The sequence below is a fragment of the Zonotrichia albicollis genome, chromosome 14 (genome assembly GCF_047830755.1).
Source record: "Zonotrichia albicollis isolate bZonAlb1 chromosome 14, bZonAlb1.hap1, whole genome shotgun sequence".
Lineage (NCBI taxonomy): Eukaryota > Metazoa > Chordata > Aves > Passeriformes > Passerellidae > Zonotrichia > Zonotrichia albicollis.
This window is the reverse complement of record NC_133832.1, coordinates 1,776,413-1,796,445: the sequence shown is the minus strand read 5'-3', so window position 1 is coordinate 1,796,445 and position 20,033 is coordinate 1,776,413. Positions and strand designations below refer to the sequence as shown.

At 60.6% G+C, this 20,033-nt stretch overlaps 4 protein-coding genes across 4 annotated transcripts; all 4 read right to left on the bottom strand.

The window, feature by feature from the left end:
- Positions 1-1,652: 1,652 nt before the first annotated feature.
- Positions 1,653-6,023, bottom strand: GPR119 (G protein-coupled receptor 119). The gene has a single exon (XM_074551877.1). The coding sequence runs from the start codon at positions 3,777-3,779 to the stop codon at positions 2,739-2,741; it is 1,041 nt and encodes a 346-aa protein (XP_074407978.1). The 5' UTR covers positions 3,780-6,023; the 3' UTR covers positions 1,653-2,738.
- Positions 6,024-6,168: 145 nt separating this feature from the next.
- SLC25A14 (solute carrier family 25 member 14) lies at positions 6,169-13,229 on the bottom strand. Its single transcript, XM_074551883.1, has 9 exons — positions 13,000-13,229; positions 12,762-12,909; positions 11,938-12,032; positions 10,182-10,267; positions 9,306-9,401; positions 8,799-8,923; positions 7,605-7,740; positions 7,162-7,242; positions 6,169-6,591 (listed from the first exon to the last, which is right to left on the bottom strand). Exons 1-9 carry the CDS (start codon positions 13,061-13,063, stop codon positions 6,550-6,552), a joined length of 873 nt encoding a protein of 290 aa, XP_074407984.1. The 5' UTR covers positions 13,064-13,229; the 3' UTR covers positions 6,169-6,549.
- Positions 13,230-13,492: 263 nt separating this feature from the next.
- Positions 13,493-15,818, bottom strand: RBMX2 (RNA binding motif protein X-linked 2). The gene is made up of 6 exons (XM_074551878.1): positions 15,651-15,818; positions 15,456-15,571; positions 15,326-15,377; positions 15,126-15,255; positions 14,845-15,025; positions 13,493-14,301 (listed from the first exon to the last, which is right to left on the bottom strand). The coding sequence occupies exons 1-6, from the start codon at positions 15,653-15,655 to the stop codon at positions 13,907-13,909; spliced, it is 879 nt and encodes a 292-aa protein (XP_074407979.1). The 5' UTR covers positions 15,656-15,818; the 3' UTR covers positions 13,493-13,906.
- A 151-nt stretch (positions 15,819-15,969) lies between these two features.
- On the bottom strand, positions 15,970-19,583 carry RAB33A (RAB33A, member RAS oncogene family). The gene is made up of 2 exons (XM_014271982.2): positions 18,966-19,583; positions 15,970-16,471 (listed from the first exon to the last, which is right to left on the bottom strand). The coding sequence occupies exons 1-2, from the start codon at positions 19,188-19,190 to the stop codon at positions 16,013-16,015; spliced, it is 684 nt and encodes a 227-aa protein (XP_014127457.1). The 5' UTR covers positions 19,191-19,583; the 3' UTR covers positions 15,970-16,012.
- Positions 19,584-20,033: the final 450 nt, after the last annotated feature.

Genomic DNA, 20,033 nt, shown 5'->3' with positions numbered 1-20,033 from the left:
CACCCCTCCAGGATCGGGATCATCCCACCGGGACCGGCCACACCCCCCGGGACCGGCGCCATTCCACCGGGACAGGTCACACCCCTCTGGGACCGGGACCGGGAACATGCCAGCAGGAACATCCCACCGTAAACACTTCACCGGGACAGGGCCGGCCCCGCGGCCGCGGCTCCGCTGCTGTCGCCCGCCTTTCCGCCGCCCCGGTTCTGTGTTTCCCCCCGTGCCACTGCTGCTTCCTGGCCTCGGGCAGAGCGGCCCCCGGCTGTCCCCGGTGCCGCCCCAAGCCCCCGGTAGCGGAGCAGAGACCAGCCGGGCACAAGGACGTTTATTCAGCGCGGGGCTGCAGCGGGGCAGGCGCCCCCCGTCCTTGCCGGTGCCGGTGTGGGGCAGGATGGCTCCGTCCCCGTCCCGGCCCTGTGCAGCCCTGTCCAGCCGCTCCCGCGCCGCCGCTCGGTGCCGCAGTCACGGCAGCTGGAGCGGGACAGCAGCGGGGGCTCTCTGCGATGAGCGATGGGAGCAGGCCTGCCCCCACAGCGAGCGGCTGCCCCTCCAGGTTAGCCAGCGGGATCTGGAGCTGTATCCGGGGATGGAGCCCCATCTGTGCCGGCCTGTGAGCCCCTCCAGCCACAGCTTACACAGCGAGGAGAGGCGTCAGTGCCACAGTGAGATGCCCAGAAAGGGACGCTCCACTGCAGCGGGAGTTCTGCCTCCAGCTGCACCTTGTCCCCCACCTGCACAGTGTCACAGAATCTCAGAATGGTTTGAATTAGAACTGAAAGCCCATCCCATTCCAACCCTCTGTCATGGGCACCTTCCACTATCCCAAGCTGCTCCAAGTCTCAGCCTGGCCTTGGGCACTGCCAGGGATCCAGGGGCCGCCACAGCTGCTCTGGGCACCCTGTGTCAGGGCCTGCCCAACCTCACAGGGAACAATTCCTTCCCAATATCCCATTCATTCCTGCCCTCTGGCAGCAGGAAGCCATTCCCCCTTGTCCCATCACTTCAGACTCTTGTTCAAAGTCCACATTCTCCATCTCTCTCGTAGGCTCCCTTCTAGTGTCCCCTGCAGGTGCGTCTGGAGTGTCCCCTCTCCCATCCAAGGCACTGCAGTGTGTTCATGGTGCTGAGCAGGCTACCTGAGCCCTGATCCCACTTGGAACGAGCTCCTGCCCAGCCGGGGCTCCTGCTCCTCACGCCGATCCAGACCTGCAGCCTGGCCAGCTCAGTGACGGATTCACGCAGCAGAGCTGGCAGTCAGGGAGCTCAGGAAGCAGCACAAGACTCATGTCCAAAGTGTCCCTGTTCCCACTGGGACCTGCTGCAGGAAGCCGTTGGAGGGAAGCAGAGGCTCAGCGAGGATGAGGATGATCAAAGGCACAGCCGGCAGAGCTCAGGCATCACCAAGAACAGGCAGCAAATCCCCGGTGCTGGGAGATGATGGGCTGAGCCCAGAGCTGAGGCAGGCTGGATCCACCCACCAGATCCCTGCAGCAGCCCCCAGAGCAGCCCTCCCCCAGGTCAGTCCCTCCACCCCAGCCAGGAACAGTGTCTGCCACGTGGGACCTGGTCCCAGGCCTTTCCCTGGCCAAGGGCAATGCCACAGAGGGCCTCTTCTTTGGAATCTTTTAAAGACACTTTTATTTTTCCCACTTTCTCTGGGATGGGGAAGACCTTAGCTTCATGGCAAGTTCTGGATGCAAGTGGATACAGCCGTGAGCCGTGTCTGCTAGTGGGGCAAGGACAGAGGTGGGAACAGCTGCTGTTTCATGCAGAGCACCCTCATTTTCAGCATTTTTTAGCAAATAAACCTCTTCTAAGGGAAGTTTTCTTGCCGTGTGGATGAAATGAAATTATTTTATGAGAAGCAATTAAGTACAACTTTAGCCTCTGGCAGGGGCAGCCATCTGGCTACTAGGGCAGAAGGGGGTTCCCATGGGCAGAGTGGGTGTGCAGGGATCCTTCCAGTCCCAAATCCTGGGGGGACACAGCAGGGTCTTCTTCGTGGGGAGCTCTGAGGCAGCCAATCCTCCCTCTCCTTGTTAGCCAGTTACTCATTGACTCACTTTACAGCCTGGGTAAACAGTGACAGCAGTGCCCAGGTTGTCCCCCTGCCCTGGGTTGCACCAGCCCCCACACAGGCATGGTCACTGCCAAGCCTCTCTGTCCCCATGCCCAAACTCACCCCCTCACCTCTGCTCCACGGGGGCACTGCCCAAAGCAGGGATGGCCCTGTGTAGAATTGAGAGGTGGGTTTGGGAAGGGAGGGGGAGCACCTGTGCTCCAGGAGAGCTCAGGGATGGTTCATAGCCTGCGCAGTCTTTGCTGCAGGGCCAAGGGGACAGAGCCATCCCTGTGCCCACACCTGCCCCAGGAATGGGGGGTTTGTTGCCCATGGAGCAGGGGGGCACACCTGGCAGGGGAAGCTGGCTAGCGATGGGCAAAGGATCTTTGCCTGCAGAGTGAGTGGGAGAGCTTGGTCCAGCAGACACGGGGCTGCTCCAGCAGAGGCTCTCCAGGGAGCACCTGCAACCTGGGCTGCCTGGGGCTGGGGGGAACTGGCTGTGCTGGGGGCTGTGAGGCGGGGGGCAGGCTGGAATCCAGCCACGATGGTGCCTTGAAATTAACATCCAGACTGGTTCCACCCATCTGTGATCTCCTTCAGAGCTGGCAGGCCCTGAGTTCATGGTCACAATGCAGGAGGGGAGCTGGCAAGCCAGAGACAGCCACTCCTTACCAAGTCAGTCCTGGAGCTCCACGCAGGACACAGCAGGAGGAGCCTTCGTGTTTCTGCCCAGGAAACAGCGGCTGTTGCCCAGGTGGAGCAGGACCCTCCTTTTCACACCTGCAGCCAGCTGGGAGAGCTGGAACTGCACGTCCTTCTGCCAGTAGGAATAGAGCAGTGGGTTCAGGAGGGAGTTGCCCAGCCCCAGCAGCCAGAGGAAGTTCTCGATGACTTTGTAGGGGAAACACTCAGGGCAGGCCATCTGCACAATGCTGGAGATGAAGAAGGGCAGCCAGGAGAAGGTGAAGCACCCGATGAGCACGGCCACCGTGCGCATGGCCTTCATGTCACTGGTGGCGCGGGCTGGGGGACAGCCGCCACCCAGCCCCGCCTGCTCCACCTCCTGGATATGCTGCACGTGCACCGAGGCGATTTTCAGCATGTCACAGTAGAGGTAGAGGAAGAGGAAGAGTGCGGGGAAGAAGCCAAGGCAGAACATGGTGAGCATGTAGGAAGGCTGGAAGAGGTTGAAGAAGGAGCATTTCCATTGGTTGGAGATCCTCTGGAAGTATGGGATGAAGACCGGGAGGAAGCCGATGATGGCAGCAAAGAGCCAGAGCCCCACCAGGCACAGCCCGACCCGCCAGCCTGTCACTAGCTGGAAATAGTGGAAAGGCTTCCGGATGGCCAGGTGCCTGTCACATGCAACCAGGATCAGGGACAGGATGGAGGCAGCACAGGAAGACATCACAAAAGCCATTCTCAGGACGCAAAACTGCTGGGAAGCAGGAAAGGGCTGGGAAAGCTCATCCACAGCCAGGCCCATGACTGTAAAGCCAACCATGGCATCCGCCAAGGCAAGATTGAGGACGAAACAGAGCCCCTTGGAGCCTCTCTTCCGGATGTGGCAGAGCAGGATGATGGCCACCAGCACGTTGGCAGCGATGATGAGCGAGGCCAGCACGGTGAGGATGGCTCCCAGGGCCCAGCTGGCCATGGTCGCCTCACGTGAGACACGCCCCAGGCATGGTGCATCCCCAACACGATTGTCAGCCATCACTCACCTGGGGCCTCTCAGCAGGTGCAACTTGGCAGCAGGCACAGCCCGTCACTCTCCAGGGAGCAGGAGCGTCTCTGGGGGAGCAGCAGGAGCCTGGGGAGCAGGGCCGTCCCTGGGGGAAGCAGAGCTCTGCCAGCAGCTGCCTGCAGCAGGGACTGCTGGACTTGCTGCTGTGCCCACGGAGGTCCCTCCCCTCCAGCCACGTTTCCAGACAACCCTGGAGCAGGGGGTGAGCAGGGAGCACCTGGGCAGGAAGCTGCCACGGTGGCACACGGGGCGGTGGCTGCTCCCCCAGGCACCAGGGACTGGAGCAGAGCAGTGCCTGCTCAGACACAGAGGCTGGGAATGGGGGCAAGCACAGAGTTCCCAAAGTCTAGCCCAGCTCCTGGGGGTCACTGCCACACCCAGGACAGCTTCTTGATGCTGGGAGCAAGGGAACACCACTGACATCCTGCTGGAACAGCAGCCCTGAAGGCGACCTGGTTACAAAGAGGAACAGCACTGACAAGGGATGTGTGCTCAAACAGATGGAGAAACATCTGCCAGCCTGGGATAGCAGCATTCACAGCTGGGAACCTGCAGTGCCCTTGGCAAGCCCAACAGGGAGCCCAGGGTATCCTTGGAGAGGCTGAAACCAAAGAATTGCTGGAACCTGCAGGGCAAAAAACCACCACGACCCACAGAGGGGCCTCAGATCCAGGCAGACATGGACCTCTGAGGGCTGGTGTCTTCTGCCCACTCATGGAACCACGCAGAAGTAACTGGCTGCTGCCCCAAAGAGCCTCCCTCTGTCCTGGAGCTCCCCCTGCACACCCCTGCAGACCCCCAGGCACAGCAGGCTGGCTCCAGGCTCCATGACACAGGTCATACCTGAAGGGAGACCTTGTCCATCAGTGACTGACCTCACTCCTGCAGGAGTTTGATGAACTTTGCTGTGATACTTCCAGTGAAATCCATGTAAGTGCTACTAACAGTAAAAAATAACTATTTTATGTACACACTCTCTCACTTTGCTAGTCATGAGTGCATTTACCTAATAGTAACTTGTAACAAAGAAATTCATGAAAGCAAAGCCTCTGCAACCTTGTGCTACAGAAGCCCACAGCGCCCCTTACCCCTGCCGGGGGACTCTGACCTTCCCAGGGTCTGACAGTGGCGGCTCCAGCCCCCACACAAAGTGTCACAAGCTCTCCTGCCTCATGAGCTGGAAAGATCCCAGCTGCCAGGAAATGGGCAGCACTGAGCGTGTGTCTGTCTGTCTGTCAGTGCCTGGGGGAGGGCGCCTGGGGCAGCAGGGGCAGGGCTGGAGGGCAGGAGCTCAGCAATGGGCGCCCCCAAAACACCCGGGCTCTGCACTGCGGGCAGCCACGGGAAGGGTTGTGGTGGCCTTACACATCCTCTGCTTCTGTCTGCTCAGGGAGACATTTGGGGAGCCTTTGTCCTGATGCTGGACAGAGTCCAAACCCTCGGAATGAGATCAAGGACAAGGCAGAAGTGGCAGGGCAGTGAGGAGCAAGTACAGGCTGGAGCCAGTGCCCCCCTCTCCTGCTTTACTGCCATTTTTAGCTTTCGTGTATCAGGCAGTCATGTATTTCTACCCTAAACACCTGGGGAGGGCTGACTGGTTCCCATGGTATCTTCCAGTTGGAGTTCCACCCCCAACCCCTCCTGTGTGTGCAGGAGCAGTTCCCACACAGTGCCTGGCACTGCCTGCACAGAGAGCCCTGCTCCAGGCAGGATTTCAGCCCAGGCGCTCAGTGGAGTCACCTTCCCTTCCCTGCAGCTTCTACAGGCAGCTCTGACTTTGTGACACCAATTCCCCGCCTTTTTCCCCAGCAGGATTTGGCTGAACATTCCTTGTACAACTTCCACACACACTCAGCTCACAGCAGGCTCAGCCAGGACGTGCTGCTGTGTCACCAGGGACCTTCATCCAAACCAAAGCCACCCCACCAAGAGGAAAGGGAGCAGGAACATAAAAAACATTTGCTTCCATAGCCATAAACATTAAAAAATAACCAAAAACCAGAAGAGGATGACCAAAATATTCTCCTCAGCACGAGAACCAGTATTTTCAAGTGCTGAGCTCACCTTTAAAGCACAGTACCTGTCTTTACAAATGATTTAAACAAAAATGGTGCAGTAATAAGCAGGAATTTAAGAGTCTCAGGTTTGGCAAAATTGAGCTGAGAGGACAACAGGGTCATTTTCTGATACTAACAAACTTGGGTTTAGAAACATCTCTACTGCAATGAATCCTACAGACTGTTTTTAAATAAATACATGGAGAATGAAGGGGTCTATGGCATGGTGAAAACCACACTTCTGTGCTCTACAAGGGCAGACACCCCTGCAAGTGAATGAGCACAGACCCAAACTCAAGCCATCCAGTCAATAAATAATTTAATGAAGTTACAAGTTCTGCAAGAAACATGATGACAATGGCACCTTCACGGGCCCCACCCCACGGGCACGGGAGGAGACCCACACCTGCCAGCCACGAGCCACAGTGCCCCAAAGGCCACTGGAACACACAGATCTTCACAGAAGATATTCCTGCAGGCCCAGGCACACGACACCTCCGGGTGGGAAACACGTGGCTGCCCCCTGTGCCAGGCAGCTCGTGCTCCAGGGACCATGCATGTGGGGAGAGCCCAGCCCACAGGGACCAAACACCACGACATGGGGACAGTGGGATGAAGAGGGAGGCGGCAGCACAGCCCTGCTGCCAGCCCTGAGGATGACTCTGGTGAGATGAAGGCAGCTCTCAGAAGGGGAGGCGCTTCAACTGCTCGTATGTGATAAAAAACTGAAGGGAGCGTCAAGGAATTGGGACAGATGTGAGGCAGCTGCCTGGCAGGGTGGGTGGAGCATTCAGCTGGGCTGGACACCCATCCAGGGAGCTCCTTAAACCCACCCATGGAGCTCCCTGTCCAGGCAGCACAACCTGAGCTGCCCAGGAAGGACAGAGCTGGGAGAATGGACCCAGAGCAAACCCAGCCTTGCCCAGACCACTGCGAGAGGGAAGCGGCTCCAAGCCCAGACTGGGAGCTCTTGACAGTGAACTCCCCACCCAGTTTCAGCAGGCAGAATGTTCTGGCTCAGCACACAGCAGCGCTGGTCCTGCACAGTCAGCACCTGCCTCAGCAGCAGAGTGTTCCCCACAATGCCCTCCCAAACAGGAGCTCACCCAGGAATCTCCTGCAGCCCAGGCCACGCAAGGTCTCAGCCCAGCCCTCAGAGGCTCTACAGGGACCATCAGCAGCGCCCATTAGGGTCCCAGGGCACCCCACTGGGGTGTCAGCTCTGCCCTGCCCTTCCCAGTGGGGTTCTCCCCTTGTCCCACCCCACCACCTGCCAGCAGCACAGGGAAGGATACAATGATGTTCCAGGGACCCAGACGAAGCCAGTTGGGCCAGAAGCCTTTGTAGAGTGCGAAGAAACCCTCACTCTTCCACGTCTGGGAGGAGAGACAAAGGGATGAGGAGGCACACCGGGCCCACGCCCTGCCCACCTCCCTCCCCAGTGCCACATGTGCCCCGCTGGCCCTGCCCAGCTGCTGCAGGGAGCACAGGCCCGTGCAGGTGTGTGAAGCCCCACCCGCAGTCTCTGAACCCAGCTAACTGCCTCAAGGCCTCAATTTTGTTCCAGGAGGCTGGGAGGATGCTCAGGCTGACAGCGGCCTCAGGGAAGTGACTCCGGGCCCTCTCCCACCTCACTGATGACAAACTGTGCCACTGCAGGATCTCACTGCTCCCATCAGCGTGGTGCTGAGACCTGGCCAGCCTCCCAGGACAGGGACGTGCCCACCTGTCCCCTCACCTTGACAAGGCCATCCAGGGTGCCCTTGTAGAGCTCGGTGCTGCCCACGATGGCGCGCTGGTTCATCATCCGCGTCCGCACCACGTCCACGGGGTTGGAGGCGATGGCTCCCGCCAGCCCGCACGTGAAGCTGGAACTGCACACACCAAATCAGGGCAGGAACAGCCCTGCACACAGCCACTCCCGCTCAGACAGACACAAAACACCTTCCTCTGGACTTCAGCAAAGGCATTTAGCAGAGGACGTGGGGTGCACTACTTGTTCCTACCTGGGAAAGGGGCAGTGGTGGGGCTGCCACAGGACCCTGCAGAGCTCAGGGGAGGGAAATGCTCAGCTCAGCTAAGCCAGACCCTCACCTGGTTCCACAGCTGGCTCCACAGGGCACTGGCAGCCCTGCAAGGGTCCCAGGTGCTGCCCAGGTGACACAGACCTGAAATCACCCATGGGAGTGCACATCCTTCCCACCAGAACAAACATTTCTTTAGGAAGGAGGGAGGAAGGGCAAAGACACCAGAAAGGACCACAGAACTGCCAGTCTCCCCCTCCACAGAGGGCCCAGTGCTCCTCACCCTCAGCCCAGCTGGCAAAGCCAATGGAAGCACTGCAGCATCTGCACCATGGAGGTGAAAAAGGATTCCAGTGTTCTGTGCCAGCCCTGCCCAGAGCAGCTGACTGCAGCACTGACTGCTCTGGGTCCTGCCAGCTTTGTGCTTGCTTCTCTCCCAAGGCTCTTCCAGCAGGGGCTGCAAGATCACAGGGTCTGGACAGGTGAGGACTAAGGACTGGAGCAGCTTCTGAGGGACTGGTACACGTGGCTACACGTGGATCTCTGCCTGGCTCATACCAGGGCACAGATGTGGGGCAACATTTCTGTCATTAGCCAGCTGAAACCAAGCTGGCATTTCATCCCACCGAAGGATTTCTGCCAGGTCCTTCCCCAAGGAGGTCTCTGGGGTGTGGGGATGGATTAGTGGTGGCCTTAGCAGTGCTGGGGAAACAGCTGGACTCAATGGTCTTGGATGTCTTAACCAACCTTAATGATTCCATACCTGCTGCTAACTCTGAGCTGTTCCAGCTGACAAAGCAGATCCTCTGGAAGCACTAACCCTGCTCCCTGCAGGCCCAGACCAGTCACTCCATGAACGGTCTCTCCCCAGCCCTCGCACAGCCCCCCAGCCTGCAGCAGGTACTCACACAAAGTGGGCAAAGATGGTGTCCCCCATGAGGCCTGACAGGATCAGGTGCTTCTTGGTGATGTCGTAGACTGGCAGCTCCACCCCCACCACGATGGCCGCTCGCTGGGCCGTGGGGACAACACCCTGTGCAGCACAGACACTGTCACCAACTGCAGCCATCCCCCAGCTCCCTCTCCTGACAGCCTCCCTGCAAGCACACCACCTGCTTCCCAGCTTTGTTTCAAAGCCAAGGAGGATAACTCCACCCTGGCAGCGTTATTCCAGCAGGATTAACTCCGCACTGCTCCCCTGCTCCCAGCACCAGCACGTGGGAACTAGGCTGTCACCCCCTCACCTTCTGCACAATTTCAACACCAGAAAAGATTGTGTCCCACAAGAGCAGCAGTTTAAGGGGCCAGGAGGGGCTCCAGGTGTTCCTTGCTACAGAACAGCAGGAGAGCACCTGCTTCCCTAAGATTTGTCTTAGTTCTGCTGCTGCTGGAGGATTCTAGGAGTTGGTGCTCACTCTCCAGAGGCCTCGGGTGCCTTCCTGCTGGTAGATGTCAATGAAGCTGCCGATCATCCCGCCCTGGAACAAGCTGCCCTGAGCCTGCATTCGGATCTGAAAGAAAGGGAAGAGTCAGCAGGCAGACATCTACACCAGCCTTGGCCACAGGGCAAGGACACCAGGGACAGCAGCTCCATGGAACTCCTGGGAGGAGGAACAGAGCAGCTCTGAGCACACACTGTTCTCCACATCCCTCTCCCTGCAAACCACACCAACAAGGACAGCAGCAGGCAGGGGCAGGGTGGGGGCACAGGAACATGAGGAACAAGGCCTTCCCCCTGAAAGCAGTCCCAGAAGGAGGATCTACAGGGAGAAGACTGGGGAAGTGTTCCAGGCTCTCTCTGCCCAGAGCAGGGCTACCCTGAGCCCAGGGCACCAGGCAGTCCCCACAGGGCTCTGCTCACTCCATGTCACAGGCAGGCCCTTGGGGCAGTGCCAGCACCGTGACCCAGGGGACAGGAGCAGCTGGCTCACCTGGCCCAGGTCAGATAACACAGCTGCCACCCCTCACCAGCACAAATGTCATATTGCCCAGAGAAGCTGTGGCTGCTCCATCCCTGGGAGTGTTCCGGGCCAAGTTGGACAGGGTTTGGAGCACCCTGCTCTAGAGTGAGGTGCCCCTGCCCGTGGCAGGAGGTGGAAGGAGATGGTTTTTCATGTCTGTCCCAACCCAAATCGTTCCAGGATTCTGTGATCTTTAAGAGCTGTGTTTTTAAACATCTATTAATGGCCCTGGGCTTTGGTTCCCATTCATTAAAAACCCCAAACAAGCAGAACTGGTGGCTCAGGGAGCACTGAGCTGCTCCTCCCACGGGTTCCACAGCCAGCCCTTACCTTCAGCACATCTGTGGGATTGGCCAGTGCAGAAGAGATGACCCCCGAGACCACCCCACAGATCACATTGATGAGCAACGTTTCATCTGCAACCAAGGAAAGAAGGTCAGACCCTCACAGGAGGGGCACACTAGGCTGGGTAGAGCAGCTCAGTTCTCAAATCAGATGGTGAAGCTGCAGGAGCAGGGCCTGGGCAGGTGCCACAGCCCGTGACAGGTCTGTCCCCACACCTGTCAGGGACAGAAGGTGGCAGCTGAAACACTCAGCAATGCACTCTCAGAGGGTCTGACTGATGAGAAGGAAAATCATTGGACACGTGAAAATTGTGAATAATTATTTGAGATTTCTCATTGCAGGGATGAGCCAGGACAGAGGCAGACAGAGAGGGACAACCCAGTGTTTCCCCAGGCCCCCTGGATTTGCCTACACGCAGCCACTTGGAGCCAGCTGAGAATCAAAGGCAGGCAGGGAGTTAGATGTGATTAGTGTCAGGGAATAACCCCAGATTCCAGGCCCAGAGTTAGGATGGTGGTTACGTTGGGAAAACACACAGGCCTTTGCTGGTACTGACCACGACACTTCCCAGAGGACACCAGGCCACTGGCTGCCCCAGGCCTGTAGGGAGACAAACATTCAGGCATGGAGCTCACAGCTGAAAAGGCTGGAACAGCGAGGGGGGTGTGGGGACTGTGTACACAGCCAGAACCAGGCAGGGAGAGGCCTTACTAAAGCAGGACAGCAGCCCTGAAAGGACCTCTAGAGTCACAGAATCTCTTGAGATGGAAGGATTCCACAAGGATCATCCAATCCAACTCCTGACCTGGCACAGACACCTCAACAATCCCACCCTGTGCCTGGGAGTGCTGTTGAAATGCTCCTGGAGCTCTGGAAACCTTGGGGCAGTGCCCCAGCACCCTCTTGGAAAAAAACCTTCTCCTGATACCAACCTAAAGCTCCCCTGAGACAGCTTGGTATCATTAGTGTGCTGCATTTCCCCCTCCCATCCCGCTTTCCCAGGCTGGAACAGTGTCACACCATTCCCTCAGATCACAGCAGGGATGGAAATCTCACCTGCAGATCTCAGTGCTCCCAGAGGGAACATCCACCAGACTCTTGCTGCTCCACTCCCCAGGCAGGAGCTGCAGAGGGCTCAGGTCAAGGGCACTGGTGGAACCTCACCTTTACAGGCAGGGCCAAAGCCAGAGAGCTGGACTGCCCAATTCCTATGCAGAATATGCCTGGCTGTGCCAGGGGAGGCTCAGGTTGGACATCAGGAGGAATTTCTTCATGGAAAGGGTGGTCAGGCCTTGGCAGGGGCTGCCCAGGGAGGTCTGGAGTCCCCACCCCTGAAAGCGTCCAAGGAAGGACTGGATGTGGCACTCAGCACTCTCGGCTGGGGACAAGGTGGGGATCAGACTTAGGTCTTTTCCAACCTAAAGGATTCTGTGATTCTCCTATGACTCTGTGAAAGGAAGGAACCTGACTGGAAGGAGATGTTTGGGTAGGAGCCACAGGCAGTGCAGAGCACAGTGAGGTTCCCATCAGGATTGAATCCAATCCTTGCTCTCCCTGACAAACAAAACCACAGCACCCAGTAATGGAGCTCCATTCCTGTGGGAATCTTGGGGAGGAAAAGACAGAGCAAGGAATGAGCAAAACACACAGCCCAGAGTGTGAGGCAGGGGAGCTGGGAGGTGCCCAGAGTGTGAGGCAGGGGAGCTGGGAGGTGCCCGTGCTGCCCTTCCCCAACACTGACCTTCCATGCGATCCACAAAGAGCCGCTTCAGGCTCTGGTAGATGCCGATCTTGATGGTGCCATAGGACGCCTGTCTCAGCAGTGCCGGGGCGATCCTGAGGGGGAATGGACCCTGAGCATCCCTGCGGGCCAGCCCAGGCTACTCCCACCCGCCCTCAAACTGCGGGGCCAGGCACAACCCAAACCCCCTGGGGCTCCAAGAACGCAGCTCTGCCCGGGTTACCCGGGATTGCCCCACGCAGCCCAGTGCCAGGGGATGGCACCCACACAGCCCTGGCCTTGCTCCCCGCCTCGGGAACACCGGGGGACTCCGCTCAGGGAGACGAGGCAGGGAGGGATCCAGGGGGTCACAGCAGCGTCCAGGAAATGGGGGGCCGGGATGGGCAGGGAGCAAGGGAGCAGAGGGATGCCATGACAGAAGGTGGAAGAGGGGACCCGGGCTGGGGAGGGGACGCCGGGAAAGCAGCAGGGCAGGGCCGAGGAGGGGGGAAGAACCCGGGATGGGTGGGGGAGACCCGGGGAAGGCAAGGGGAGATGCCGGGGTGTGGGAGAGGTCCCGGGCTGGGCGGAGGGGGAACCTGGGACGGGCTGGTGGGGGCGAACAGGACAGACGGGGCGATGCTGCGGCCGAAGAGGGAGCCCAGCACGGGCGGTGGAAGCTCCTGAGCCAGAGGAGAATGAGCCGGGGCAGGCGCCGGGGAGGCCCGGGTGGGTGCAAGGAGGCGCCGGGCCGGGCGGCAGGTGGGTGGGTGTCGCGGTACGGATGGATGGGGCCCCGGGGGAAGCGGCACCCGCTGCCGATGGGCCCCGGCCCCGGTGCTCACCCCGAGTACAGGGCCCGTCCGCCCTCCTCGCGGCAGATGCGGAAGAGAGCGTGGAACATGCCCCGGTACCGCACCTCGCGGAACCGCGCGTCGGTGCTCTGACCCTGCACCTGCAGCCGCGTCTTGGTGAGGTCCACGGGGAAAGTGCCTGCGGGGATGGCGGGGACACCGGCCTCAGCGCCCGCCGGTACACTGCCGGTCCCGCCCGTCCCGGTCCCGCCCCGCCCCTGCGCCTCACCGAACTCGGCCACGATGGAGGCGAGCCCGCCATACACGAAGGGTTTCCAGTTGAGCGCGGACATCGCATGGCGGGCGGACACCGCCGCGCGCGCCGCCGCCACCGAGCCGGGACCGGAACCGGAACCGCGACCGGAACCGGGCCCTGCACGGCCGCGCCGCGCCTGCCCCCTGCCGGCACCGCGCGGGGACGGTGGGGGCCGCAGGGGCTGCCCGCGCCCCAACCCCGCGGCTGCCTCGGAGCCGGCCCGGCTGCTCCGGGGAGGAAATTCCCCCTTGCGCCCAGCAGCGGCACGGACCCGGACCGGAGGGATCACTCGTTACAGGAGCCAAATCCAGCTAAAGCCCCACCCTTCTCCACCCTGCGAATCCTACACTCCGTCGCTCCCGGTTTTCCAGCCAAATAAGCCTAAATCAGTGTAAGAAAAACAGATGACACCTCCTCCCTGACCCACAGACAGGAACACTGCTCCCGGGACCAGCTTCTCCCTATCAGGAACTTTTATTAAGAAACCTTGAAACAAATCCATAATAAATCACCCCAACCACAGCGGTGCAGCCCTATGGATTCATCACGGAATCCAGAAGATGCTGGGCGGGCACAGGGCCCAAACCCGGACACCTGGCATCCTCTGCCCCCAGTGCAAGAAGGGGACACCACCCCAAGGGATTTAGGGAAGGGGAGCATCCTGCTGCTCCCAGCCTTCGCTGCTTGACAGCCTCGCCTGTCGAAGGACAAGCCCCTGTCCCAGCCAGCAGCACAGGGAGTATGGAGAGCCTTGGCCCAGGGTGGGATGAGAGGCAAGGGGGAAGCTCCCAGGTGAAAGGTCCAGCCATGGCATCCCTGGAGCTTGGAGCAGGCATGGGCAGGCTCAGAGCCTCCCTCACCCCAAATGCTGGCCCAGGGCTCAGCAGCGACCGGAGTCTCTGCCAGAGCCCCGCTCCCTGTGCCGGGAATGGGGCTCCCGAGACCTGCTTCCCCTGGGGGACGCGTCCTGCCGGCTGCTGTGCCCGTTGCCCCTCCTGCCAGCCTCCTCCCTCTTCTCCCGCTCCTCCCACGAGCCGCTCTGGCCCCTCTGCTCGCGGCAGTTCTTGTCGCCCCTGCTGTCCGAGTGCCGCTGGTGCCGCCGCTGCTCCTCATCCCGCTGCGTCCTGCTCCCGGCGCTCCCGCCAGCATAGCGCTCGTACCCCGGATCCTCCTTCTCCTTCTTGATCTTGATCCTGGCATGGGGCTCCTCCGTGCTCACCCGCTTCCCGGCTTGTGGGCTCGACTTGGACCGTTCTGCTCTGCTCTGCTGCTTCTCTGGAATTAGGGTTCACATTTCGGGATGGACCAAACTCCAGGAGCAGCTTGCTCCCCATGGCTCCCCTGGCACCATCCCAGCTCATCTTTCATTACAAATTCTCCCCCTCCACCCAATTTCCCAGCCTGCTTCCCCCTCAGGGAGATCCCAGTTCACTTCCAATCACAACTTTTTCTCCTCCAGCTGCACCCACTCCACTTCTCTCTTTAACATTCACATCACATTCTTCCCAGCAACTCTGGGCATTTCCACACCACTTGGAATGCTGAGAATTTCCAACTTCCCTTTCATTCCCCTTCCTCAGTAATAATGTGATCCACTTTGTAGAAATTACCTCTCCAGACCTGAGGACTCTTCCCTCATGGCTCTCCTTCTCCCTCATTTTTATGCATCTCCTCAGCACTCTGTAGCAATATCTTATTCCCACCCTCATTTTGTGCCCTCTTTTGTTTCTCCAACCTTCTCTCCACGCAGACTCCAGCCCCCAGACCCTACCACGGGCACGTCCACCTGGGATCCAGCCTGCCAGGAACACTCCTTACCTTTCTGCTTTTTCACGAGCACATCCTCATCCTCAGACGCGGAGTCGGACGAGGTGTGGGGTGGCGTTTTGACCCCGCAGCCCTTGGCATGGAGGGCTCTCGTCACGTCATCCCAGTCCTCAGACTCCTTGGGGGGCCGGTAGTTTGCCACGTGGTCCACGCGGATGGTCCGTCCCTTGATCTGCGGGGCCGGGCTGTCACCGCCGGCTCCCGGCGCCCCGGGCCGCTGCTCACGGGAGGGAGCACCCGGGGAGCCCCGACAGCGCCTGAGCTCCACTCACCTTGATCCCATTGAAGTTATCCACAGCCAGGATGGTGCTTCTCTGGTCCTCATAGCACAGGAAGCAGAAGCCCTTGGACTTCCCGGTCTTCTTGTCGCGCACGAGGTTGATGTTGACGACCTCGCCGTACCTGTGACACACACACAGGGTCAGCACCGCGGCAGCGCCCGCGGCGGCGGGGCCGGGGCTGCGGCACTTACTGCGAGAACACGCAGATGACATCACCCTCGGTCAGCGCGTAGTGCAGCCCGCCTGCGGGAGAGGGAAGGGAAGGAACGGGTCAACAGCACCGGTACCGGCACCGGTCCCCGCCCCTAGCCCGGTCCGTACCCACAAAGATCCAAGCGCTGTCCTTGTACTCCGCGTGCCACGACACCGCCTCCTGCACGCCCAGCTCCGCCTCCCGCGCGTTCAGCTCATTGATCAGCTTCACCTTCGTCAGGGGGCTGCGGGCGAGGCACCATCAGCCCCAGCACCGGCGGGACAAGACCGGGCCCGGCCTGCGCCCCACACCCCCACACCTACTTCATGGCGGCGGCAGCGCGCACTGCGCTTGCGCGCGGCACCGCCCCGCCCCGAGCCGAGGCGAACGTAGCCGATAGGAGCCGAGTCGACCGATTATAGCCGAATGGGGCCGAGTTGAGCCGATTGTAACCGAGTCAGGGCAATAATTACCGAGATAGCCCGAGCACGGCCGAACAGGGCCGACTGCTGCCGAAAAGGGCCGATTGCAGCCCGATTGCAGCCGAACGCTGCACGCCCAACCGGGCCGATTGTGGCCGAGCCGAGCCGATCACAGACGATTACGGCCGACCGGGCTGAGGCGCAAAGCAAGAGTCGGAGCGCAGGGGGCTCAGAGCCTTTATTGGGGTCCGGGCTGGTCCCGCTCAGCACGGGCAGGAGCCCTTCCCGCTGGCCTCGTCCAGCCGCCGGGGCTGCGGCTGGGGCTGCGCCGGCCAGCCCTCCGTGTCCCGGCAGGGCAGCGAGCGCTGCGCCTTCAGCCGGCACACCAGGCACATGAAAATCGCGTCCACGTTCTGGCTTTCCTGTGGGTCCTTGGCCGAGGTCTCAAACAAAAGCATGTTGTGAGCGTCGGCGAACTTGAGGGCCAGGCTGGATGGCACCTGGATCAGGTCCTTCAAGTCACACTTGTTCCCCACGAGCACCCTGGGGACGAGCGGGGGCACCGCGTGCCCGTTGCACTCCTCGATCCACGTCTTGAGGTTGGTGAAGGAGCTCATCTTGGTCACGTCGTACACGAAGACCACGGCGTGCACGTTGCGGTAGTAGTGCTCCACCATGCTCTTCCGAAACCTCTCCTGGCCAGCTGTGTCCCACACTTGCACCTGGGAAGTGAAGCAGACAAGAAAAGACGCTACAGGAGTGTGGAGCATGGCAAGGCCATGGGGAAGGGGTTGCAGGAGGTCTTCCTGCTGTCTGGGTTTCAGAGAGTCCCAGCATGGTCTGGACTGGAATGCAACTTAAAGATCATGCAGTCCAACCCCCTGCCATGGCAGGGACACGGTCCACTATCCCAGGTTGCTCCAAGCCCTCTCCAACCTGGCCTTGGACACTTCCAGGGAACCAGGGGCAGCCTCAGCTTCTCTGGGCAACCTGTGCCAGGGCCTCCCTATCCTCACAGCCAAGAACTTCTTCCTAATACCCAATCTAAACCTGCCCCCCTTCAGTTTAAGGCCATTGTCCTGTCCCTCCATCACTTGTCCCAAGTCCCTCTCTGGCTCTCTTAGAGCCCTTTCAGGCACTGGAAGGGGGTCTAAGGTCTCCCTCAAGGCTTCTCTTCTCCAGGCTGAAAAACCCCTGCTCTTCCAGCCTGACTTCAGAGGGGCTGCGGCCCTCAGAGCATCTTTGCAGCCTCCTCTGGACTCACTCCAACAGATCCATGTCTATTTGCACACCAAATCCTACGCCATGACTGAGAACGCTGATGATTTCAGAGAGGAAAAGAGAAAATGAGGAGGGAGAGCCACCCTTTGTGTAGGAGCACAGTGGGAGGGCCAGGAGCGCTGTGGGGATGGGTGAGGAGCCAACAGAGCTCGTGGGGGAGGATTAAAAAACAAAATATGCCCGATGACATTGTAGGGGGTCTCTGCTATGGAGCACCTGGCCAGGCAGAGCAAGCAGGTGAGGTGCTCTGTGGATGGTGAGCAGCAGCCTTGTGTTTGCAGCCCCTGGTTCTCACAGAGAGCTTCAGCCACCCCAACACCTCATGGAAGGACAGCACAGCAGGGCACAGGCAATCCAGAACATTCCAGGACACCATCGATGACAACTTCCTGACCCAAGTGACAGAGATGGCAGGAGGCCTCTGGGCTGGATGAGCAGGCAATGAGGTGGACTGGGAACTGCCTGAATGGCTGGGCCTAGACGGTGCTGGTCAGTGACACCAAGTCTGGTTGAACACTGGTAACCAGCAGCATGCCCCAGGGGTCAGTCTGTGTTCTCCTGGTAATGTTTTGTAGCCTGGGAGGGGCAATTTCCAGGTTAATCCAAATTGCCCTGTACCCATGGAGACAGTACCTGCCTCAGAGTCTTTCCAATTGAAAAATGCTGGCAGAGCAGAGCTGCTGCTCAGTCCTTTCATGGCCAGTCTCTCCTAGGTAGAGCAAGAGAAGGAGGGTCCTTGTCCCACCTCTCACCTCCTCTCTAGGATACATATCCCGGGAAAGGCTGGTTTGCTGCACTACCTCCCACTCCTGCCCACTGGAGCTCAAATAATATCCAAAGGTAGAAAACCTGGCAACATTTTCTGGATAGTGGCAGCAGAGAGGCTCCATGCCAGCCTGCACCACAGCTCACACTGGCACAGCTCTGTGGGGCTGGACTGAGCTGGGGAGGGCAGGGAGGATGAGCACCTCTAAAGAACAGAGGGAAAAACATTCATGGACAGCCTAGAAGCACAGCTAAAGCTCTCACCCACCAACACAATGTCTGGTGTCATTGTGAGTTCAACTTCTGATCAGCCATCTGTCAGTACAGCAGCGATGTTTGTTCTTCAGGGGCTGTGGGTGCTGATCCCCACAGCTGTGCAGGCCAAGCTCCACCACAAACTCTGCTCCTGGGTAGTTCCTACCAGTGCCAGATTTGTTCTGACACACCAGCCAGAGCTCTTCAGCTCTGGGCTGATCATTCTTTACAGGTGTCACACCAACGTTCATAAGGAAATTCATCCTGCTGCAATCGCAGCTCCAGGTGCAGCTGGGAGCAGGTTCCTGCACCGCTGCTGCCACGGTGGCCGAGCCCGCTGCCACTGGCCCGTGTGAGCTCTCAGCCTTCCAGTGTGGCTGCTGCCAGCCCACCACCCTCTGCCCCCCCAGACCCCCTGGCTGTGGCACGGAGTCCTGTCCCCATCCCACCGCAGCTCTACCCTTCTGCTGGTCGAGTATCCGGAGCTGGAGCCACCCCAATGCTGCGAGGATCCAGCTGTGCCCATCTCAAGGGTGGCGGTGACTCACCCGGAGCCATCACTTCTGATCTCTGCATGCTCAAACCAACCCCAGAAATAGCGACAAGGCAGCAGGGACTGGTCCAGGGCCATCTCTGCAACACAGGGACGAGAATTCTTCCCTGGCCCTGTTCCCTCCCTCCAACTGGGATGAAAGGAAAAGCCCCCAGGAGGGGTTTGGCAAGAGGCAGGGATGGGGACCGGCTGCCATCGCTGCTGGGGCTGCAGATCGGGGCCGGTGCAGGGCCCACCGGGGACAGAGTGGGGCTCACGGAGGATAGAGCAGGGCCCACTGGTACCGGTGTGGGACCCACCGCGGGCTTAGCGGGTCCCTCCGGGGCTGGTGTGAGCCAGCCCGGAGCCGGTGCGGGGCCCACCTTGATGCGCTCCCCCTCGATCTCCACCGTTTTCTCGCGGAAATCCACGCCGATGGTGGCCTCGGTCTTGCCGGGGAAGGTGCCCCCGCAGAAGCGGAAGGTCAGGCACGTCTTGCCCACGTTGGAGTCTCCGATCACGATGATTTTGAAGATGCGGGTCTGCACGTAGGGCTCCAGCGCGGGGTCGGGGCCCGGCGGCCGCCCTCCGCCGCCGCCCGCCGCCATCCCTCCCGCACCGCTGCGGCCTCACCGGCTCATAGGGGCGCGTCGCCCCGGGGACCGGCTACGGCACTGCCCGGCACCGGGTCCGCCCCGCCGACCGGCACCGGCACAGCTCCGGAGAGCGGCACCGGCACCGCTCGTCTCCGCCCCGCACCCCGGCTCCGGCACAGCTCGTCCCCGCCCCGCGGACCGGCACCGGCACAGCCCGGCTCCACCCCACGCACCGGCACCGGCGCAGCCCCGCGTAGCGGCACCGGCACAGCCCCGCCCCACACACGGGCTACGGCGCTGCACGGCCCCGCCCCGCGGACCGGCACCGGTACAATCCCACGTACCGGGACCGGCACCACACGGTCCCGCCCCACGCACCGGCTCCGGCACGGCCCGTCCCCGCCCCGCGCAGCGGCACCGGCACCGCGCGGCTCCGCCCTACGCTCCCGGCTCCGGCAGCTGCACGGGCCCGGCTCAGAGCCACACACCGGGCACCGAGAGCCTTCAGCCCGGGCCGGCGCGGGCGTTCCCAGAGGAGCGGCGGGGACCGGCAGGGCTGCGGGCAGCGGGCCTGGCCCCTCCCGGAGGGAGCGAGAGACCGAGGGGCACCGCGAGGCGGGGGACAGCGGGGACACCGACATCCGCACGGTTCCAGTGCCAAGAGGTGGCAGCGGGATCCCAACCGCCGGTGCCACAATGACCCTCTCTTTATGTCCAGCTGGGCAGCCACAGCCCCGTGTGGCAGCATCAGAGACCAGGAAGGGGACGAGTCCCTCCTGCCCCAAGAAACAGGGCAGTGGGGAGCCAGCGCCCACGGCACGAGGGCACGGGGCTGCAGCAGGAAGCACGCACACA

What these genes read in the sequence shown, in the direction of transcription:
- GPR119 (XM_074551877.1), bottom strand. Translation starts at nt 3,779, where the DNA reads ATGGCTGACAATCGTGTTGGGGATGCACCATGCCTGGGGCGTGTCTCA.
- RBMX2 (XM_074551878.1), bottom strand. An exon ending in CAGCGCTTGGATCTTTGTGG is followed by an intron (nt 15,378 to 15,455) that starts GTACGGACCGGG and finishes CCTCTCCCGCAG; the next exon opens with GCGGGCTGCACTACGCGCTG. An exon ending in GTCATCTGCGTGTTCTCGCA is followed by an intron (nt 15,256 to 15,325) that starts GTAAGTGCCGCA and finishes TGTGTGTCACAG; the next exon opens with GTACGGCGAGGTCGTCAACA.
- RAB33A (XM_014271982.2), bottom strand. Translation starts at nt 19,190, where the DNA reads ATGGCGGCGGGCGGCGGCGGAGGGCGGCCGCCGGGCCCCGACCCCGCG. An exon ending in TCGAGGGGGAGCGCATCAAG is followed by an intron (nt 16,472 to 18,965) that starts GTGGGCCCCGCA and finishes TTCACTTCCCAG; the next exon opens with GTGCAAGTGTGGGACACAGC.
- SLC25A14 (XM_074551883.1), bottom strand. Translation starts at nt 13,063, where the DNA reads ATGTCCGCGCTCAACTGGAAACCCTTCGTGTATGGCGGGCTCGCCTCC. An exon ending in GCACCCGAGGCCTCTGGAGA is followed by an intron (nt 8,924 to 9,305) that starts GTGAGCACCAAC and finishes TGTGCTGCACAG; the next exon opens with GGTGTTGTCCCCACGGCCCA. An exon ending in ACCATCTTTGCCCACTTTGT is followed by an intron (nt 7,741 to 8,798) that starts GTGAGTACCTGC and finishes TGGTGTGTGCAG; the next exon opens with TTCCAGCTTCACGTGCGGGC.